General features: G+C 39.6%; 1 protein-coding gene across 1 annotated transcript; it reads right to left on the bottom strand.

The window, feature by feature from the left end:
- Positions 1-5,246: 5,246 nt before the first annotated feature.
- LOC107094031 lies at positions 5,247-6,661 on the bottom strand. Its single transcript, XM_015389424.1, has 4 exons — positions 6,465-6,661; positions 6,082-6,331; positions 5,926-6,036; positions 5,247-5,395 (listed from the first exon to the last, which is right to left on the bottom strand). Exons 1-4 carry the CDS (start codon positions 6,651-6,653, stop codon positions 5,247-5,249), a joined length of 699 nt encoding a protein of 232 aa, XP_015244910.1. The 5' UTR covers positions 6,654-6,661.

Raw genomic sequence — 6,661 nt, 5'->3', positions numbered from 1 at the left:
GAAGGCAACCAGATAAAGCAGTTTCTGTATATCATAAAACCTTATGCTCCAGCTTAGCTTTTAGTTGTTAAACAAATATTCTTCAAAAGAAAAAAAGTTTCATTAAACTAAGCATAAAATAACTCTCAACACTTTCTTTCCTACCTTCTGCTTTTACATAAGTGGCAGGATGTGTTCCCTATAAAACATTTGGGAAGGTGGGAGCACTGGTATTTTTTTTTTATTTTTTGTATGTTTTTTTTTTTGGCAGCCCCAAGTTCACCTCGGAGACGGACATAAGCTGTAATTATTACTCCTCCAAGGCTCATATTAGAGGACATATGTTATCTGTGATAAAGAATAAAGACAGCACGTGTGTTGAGCTGATGAGAACCACTGATCTGTATTTATACATTGTATTGTTGATTGCCTGAAAAAAGTGCAGCCACCGTCTGCCATGCTGGTACTCCCCACTCCCACGGAGACACGCATTAAAAATGCCAAAATGTGTAGCATTTGGCTGCAAAAACAAGCAGTTTGCCTGCTGTAGGAAGACATTCCTCATGTAATTTCACAGTCAGTGGATGTACTAACCTAGAAAATCGATGTATCCTATAGTATAGTATGTAGTGTAACATCTGTTACAGTCTGGCTATGTCGGACTGACTCGAAGATATAGGGTAAATTAACCTTTGACATTGTGACTAACGTAAGTAAATAGAAAGTAATTCACTGTGAAATGGCAATGTAGTTATTCTTTATTAAGTGGATGATGATTTTGTTGTTTATTTTTGTAGAGTTATTTCTTTTTTCCATTTGAAAAAGTGATGTGCTGAAATATATTGCATGTTTTATTGACGGAAAAAAAAACAACTCAAACATTCGACCACATATACACACACACATATACATATATATGTATGTATATGTGTGTGTGTATATACAGTGGGGCAAAAAAGTATTTAGTCAGCCACCAATAGTGCAAGTTCTCCCACTTAAAAAGATGAGAGAGGCCGGTANAGGAAAACTGCAAAACTTTAAACTGGCTCCATCCAGGAGCCAGGATCACGGGAATTCAAACTGGCTCTCTCCACAATCCAAGCCAAAATCGAGTGGGCTCCACGGAGAAGAGCCAGGACCTGAGCTCCCCCCGCCTTGCTGAGCCAAACATGACCAGCCAGGACACGATTAGGAGACAGTAGACAAACACTAAACAGTCTCGTCACACAGGCCCCCAAGAGTCAGGACATGAACCACGGACTTAACTAAAAATCTAACTTAAACAAACAAACATGAATAGCTAATGATCTGGCCCCGATAAGTGTGCTGAACTGTATATAAAGCAGAAGGAGCAGGTGAATAAGATGAATGATAATTAGAGAGCAGGGAGGGTACGTGTAGTGGGGGAAAAAGTATTCAACTATTCACCCTAGTTAAATAAACGGATATCGATGCATTTCATTCAGTCGGATCTTTATTTTCGTATCTTCGCAAAGAGAGAACAGTTCATCATACAGTCCCTACGGCACAGTGATTGGCCCTATTCTGACTAGACAGAGTTTGTCTCCCTTACTTATGTTGATGAAAAAACTGTGAAGGTTGTGTCAGAGTAAAAACAAATCACACACACTTTAACAAACCTTGAGAAACAATTTGGCTTGTTGTGTGAATAAGTATGTTTTATCTAAAACCAGCCCTCACTAAGACATTTTTTCAGCCCTGAAGGTGAAACAAACAGAGTATAAACATTTTTCACTGGATAAATAGCATAACTAAATCTGTAAGACAAGAGAAATCGAAAATTTCTGACCACAATACAGCAGGTGAATGAAGTGATACATTAGATCAGCTACTGGGGTGCGATCATGACAAATAAGGCCTGTCTAACTGCAGTTTTAGATACTTGCAAAAGAATAATGGGGCTCTGTTTTAAATCAGAATAGGCTGCCTGACTTGTCACATGTCTTATCTTAATAGCACTAAAGCATTCTACCTACTTACAATTACAATGTCCCTATCAAAATTGTATGTTAGAGTAATAATTTCATTTCTACCAGTATAAATTACATTATAAGTAATCCGGAGTCACATGTGAACTAGTAAGAACTACATTTCAAATATCTACAAATCTTTACTTATTTTAATTGGCCGTTTTAACATATATTTTCTTGAAAATATATTGACATATCTGAAATATGTATTTCAGATATCTTAGATAGTATTCTTCCTATCTAAAAGGAACATTTTAGATATCTGAAATGTAATTCTTACTAGTCCAAATGATCACACTTTTCCCTATTCATGTGTATTGGGCTGTTACTTGCACATATCCAAAACATTACTCCTATCTAAAATAAACATTATGCTCAGATGGATACAGTCAGACCCACTGGTTGTGAGTAACAGAGACAAGACCTGGTACCAGGAAAACTGCAAAACTTTAAACTGGCTCCATCCAGGAGCCAGGATCACGGGAATTCAAACTGGCTCTCTCCGCAATCCGAGCCAAAATCGAGTGGGCTCCACGGAGAAGAGCCAGGACCTGAGCTCCCCCCGCCAGTGTCCATATTTCATCTTGACATGATGACCAGAGAAGAGGATAAAGTTTGGCTCACAAGCTGCTTTAAGATCCCTGCAAGACACATGGCAAGTCACAGAGGTATGACCAACCAACCCACCTCTGTGTCAGGACAGAGCCAGACTGGATGAGAAAGGCTGCCCTCCTGTGAGCCCGAGACAAAGAGGAACCCTGCTGTGAGCCACTGAGACAATGAAACCTCTGGTTTCTCTGGCCCGACTGCTGAGCTGCAGCTGGATGAAACTCAAGCCTTCCAAATGGAAATGGACAAAAAGGTTTGCAGGTATGGCATGATTAGGGACAGAACAAACAATATGTCTTTTGATGATGTTGATCATTTCATGTGTTCACTGATGAGTAAGAACAAGAATAACAGGATGGACTGCATGCTACGCTATTCTATACAGTAACATGTGTTGAGCGGTTGCCTAAGCTTGGGCAAACTTTATTTCACTAAGGGTTTAAACACTGATATAACATTAGTGTTCATGTGTTTTCTCTTATGCTCATTACATTTCCATTACCAAGTAGCCTATGACTAAAAGTCATTTAATGGAATCCTGATGTCTATTTGCTGCTAGCTATTTCAAAGAGGGTAAAGAATCATTTCACTAAAAGTTATTGGTTCTCGATTTAGCAAATCATTTAATAAAACATTCTTTTGCCAAATAATGTTTTATTCTCCTCATGGAATAAAACATTATTCACATGGATTTGTGAATTGGTCTGAAAACATTCTAATTTCTCTAAATTAGTGACAAGCTAATTTGATCATATCCCAAATTCTTCCAGATAAACTTTCCATCTTAAACTGCTAATATGGTTTTACACCCTTTCCCCTTCCTCTTTGTACATAGTAGTTTAGTTAGTTGAGTTTCATTAGTTTTAGTTAAGAGTGTTAAACTGAAATATGTTTTACTTGGAGCTGAATGATTTTTGTTAATAAACTCTTGTATTTTGAACAGAAGTTGTGGTGAATTTATTCCATGTATGTGGAGTATTAACTGTTTGACCATAATTAGTGCTCTAATCACTCTTTCAGTTATTGTTCTAACACACAGCTAGTAGGGCATATGTTCATAAACAATAAATAAAAGCCAAAATAATATCTGATTAAATAAGATATTTCCACCCCTACCGGGGAGGGAAATAAACATCTTAAAGTATCATAAATGTAAATTTCCAGCTGGCTGGGAATTAAATAGAATATAAATCCACAACACATATATAACTACTGAGGACATATACATAGTATTTCTTTTTGTTGCCGTTGTCTCACTATATTGTCTTTTACATAGTTTCTCCAGAAGAGGGTAGCAGAGCTCTATTCTAAAGAAGGTTAAACCAACGTTTTCTTCCTGTTTTTACAGCCCCTACTTTCCTAACAGTCCCATTAAGGTCTGAATTGATGTGTAAATATTTTCCTTAAAAATACAACTGAAAGAATAAAATGTCTGACCTTATTTAACAGAAAGAAGGGTATAATTTGCATAGGTTTGTGTTCAAACTCAGCTTTTAGAGCAGGGGTCTGCAACTTGCGGCTCCAGAGCCACATGTGGCTCTTTGGATCATCTCCAGCGGCTCTTAAAATGTATATAAAGAGCTAAATAATGTACTATAATGAATACCAGAATTAATGAATGATATTAAAAGAACCAGAAATCTGTTTGAAGAACAATTTTTCTTTGAATTAATGAAGGAATTTTGTGTTTTCATATTATTTTAAAATTTCCTTTATATAATAAAAAGAATAAATAGATTTTTTTTTTTTTTTGTAAAGTGTTATATTTTGCGGCTCTAAACAACCTCGACTTGGTCATACTTGAAGCAAAATGGCTCTTTGGATATGAGAGGTTGCAGACCCCTGCCAGAGGCATTAATGCTGATACTGGCACTTACATGTTTTTGTTTGTAAACCTAAATAGAATTGTTAACTAAGCGTATTAACTCTTTAATTTTTCAATGAGCTGTTTACCTTTTTTTCTTGACTTGTAAACTTTTTTTTTTCTGCTGAGTGTACAGTAGGTAATATATCATTCAAGGGCTCAGCTAATTGGTCAAATGCCAAAATAAGATGTACAGTCATGTAGCAGTATCTTTGCTGAATGGCTGGATATAGATCTTGTGCTTCTAGACCTCACTGAGGGACGGGGGGGACTCCATTTGTAAGAGGCCTGCAAGTGATCAAAAATGCTAACTTACCCTATACGTTAAACGTTAAAACACCCTACCTCTTTTGATCAAACTACCTCCTTTTGATCAAAGGGTGTCACAATTTAAATATTGTATATCGCTAATGAAGGAGAAAACAAATACTCAAACAAGTTTATTTTAAAAAAAGGGGGGAAAAAAAGATGTATTCTACAAAACATTAAACAGGAACACATTGTGGCAAAACTACACTAAACAGCTTCCCTCTAAACCAGTCCATTTCTTTTTTTCCCCCTTTTTTTTATGTCTCCGATTCAGATTAATGAAGTTAAACCAAAAGCTTTAGGCTTCTTTTATGAAAACTGGCTGAGTCCTCATGTAAGGCATGATCTCCGATCAGCCGGTGCATCCTGTGCATCCACAGTGAGCGCACTCAATGATCCTTGCATATTCCAGCTTGCTCTTATCGACTCTGCAGATGCAGCTAATTCCAAAGATGGGGTCCGGTGTTTGGATGCAGTGCAGACAGCAAAGGTTCTTATAGCCGCTTCCGGAGGTGGCGCTCTGCTTCCGGAGATGGCTTTCTGCCTCTGAAGGTGACTTTCTGCTTCCAGTCCATTTTTGGTTTCCCCTGCTGCTCTCTGGAGGCCAGGAAGTTCTCCACCTGGGGAAGGAGTAACAGACTGCCTTATGACAGACAGACAGACACACAGATACTCTGGGTTGTAGAAATGCCAAGCCTCACACGGGAAGCACGTTGCTGGCATCTAGTGGTCGAGGTAACACCTAATTTTGCTTATTTGCAGATTAAATACCCATGTCTCTATTGTCCTTTATGAACCATTGGAAGTTAACTTTCTTGGCTTTCTTTCATTTTTTTTAGGCTAAACAGACCAAAATGTTTTATAAAAGACTTGGAAGTTAATGGTGAACCCCAAACTTGATAACAGAGTGTTAGATCGTCTGCAGGGAGAAGGGGGGGTGTTTGAACCGTAGGATAGAAGACGCTAACGGAGCAAGCAGATTACTGTGGAGTAGTTTTTCTCCTTGTGTCTCCTAGATCTATGCTCATCATCTTCAGAAGTTGCCATTTAGCATCTTCTGCTTTTAGTTTCAGTCCGGTACCAGACCAGCTTATGAACTCTGACCTCTGAATTGTTCTGGAATAGAAAGGCCACTGGACCTCAGTACTGCTGGAGCTGCTGACACGTTCCTACCTCCATCAGAGACTCTTTGATCTGGAGGGCCACGTTGTCTTTCTTGGCCTTCATGTCCTCCAACAGCCTGCAGAAGGACAGCGGCCCCAGAGGCTTCAGAGAGCGGTCCGCCTGGAAACAAAAACATTCAGAATGTCTGGAAGCTTAGATCGTTACGCTTTGGGCTGGACCAGACAGCACAGGGGCCACAGCAGGGCCATGCAATCTTAGAACCACGCTTCGCCATGAGCTGTACCTGGAACTCCGACCACAGGTCCTTTCCTGTGATGCGCACTACTGATGGGATATGGTGGTGGTCCATGAGGTGATAGGTCAACAGGATCCAATCTGGCAGCAGAAATATGACCTGGGCCATGTCTTTGTCTGCTGGTTTAGATTGGTCCCTATGGAAACGATCCACCACTTTCTGAAAGGGATGAGAAATATGAGCCCATGCATCAACCCAAAGGTGGAAACAATTACAGCAGACGGTCCGAGTTCTATAGAACCAGACGGGAAGATGCAAGTCCATGAAGAGGCAGGTCAGCCAGCCTTCCTACCTGCACACCAAGGGCCTCCAGCTTGGACCTCGGACGATTGGCGTTCAAAGGCTGATCGTCAAGCCTGAAGGTCACGCGTCTGGAATACAGGAAGTCACTTCGGTGCACAAAGGTTTCCTCCAGGACCTGTGGCGATACCACTCTTTGCCTCAGACCAGGTAACCCTTCGTAGGTTTCAAACTGCATCATCCTTTCAG

Source organism: Cyprinodon variegatus, unplaced genomic scaffold, assembly GCF_000732505.1.
Source record: "Cyprinodon variegatus isolate N-32 unplaced genomic scaffold, C_variegatus-1.0 Scaffold458, whole genome shotgun sequence".
Taxonomy (NCBI): domain Eukaryota; kingdom Metazoa; phylum Chordata; class Actinopteri; order Cyprinodontiformes; family Cyprinodontidae; genus Cyprinodon; species Cyprinodon variegatus.
This window is presented reverse-complemented; position numbering and strand designations above follow the sequence as displayed.

Coding starts and splice junctions, on each gene's coding strand:
- LOC107094031 (XM_015389424.1), bottom strand. CDS start 6,653: ATGATGCAGTTTGAAACCTACGAAGGGTTACCTGGTCTGAGGCAAAGA. Junction 6,037..6,081: donor TGTCTGGTCCAGCCCAAAGC/GTAACGATCTAA, acceptor TTTTGTTTCCAG/GCGGACCGCTCTCTGAAGCC. Junction 5,396..5,925: donor TCAAAGAGTCTCTGATGGAG/GTAGGAACGTGT, acceptor GTCTGTCATAAG/GCAGTCTGTTACTCCTTCCC.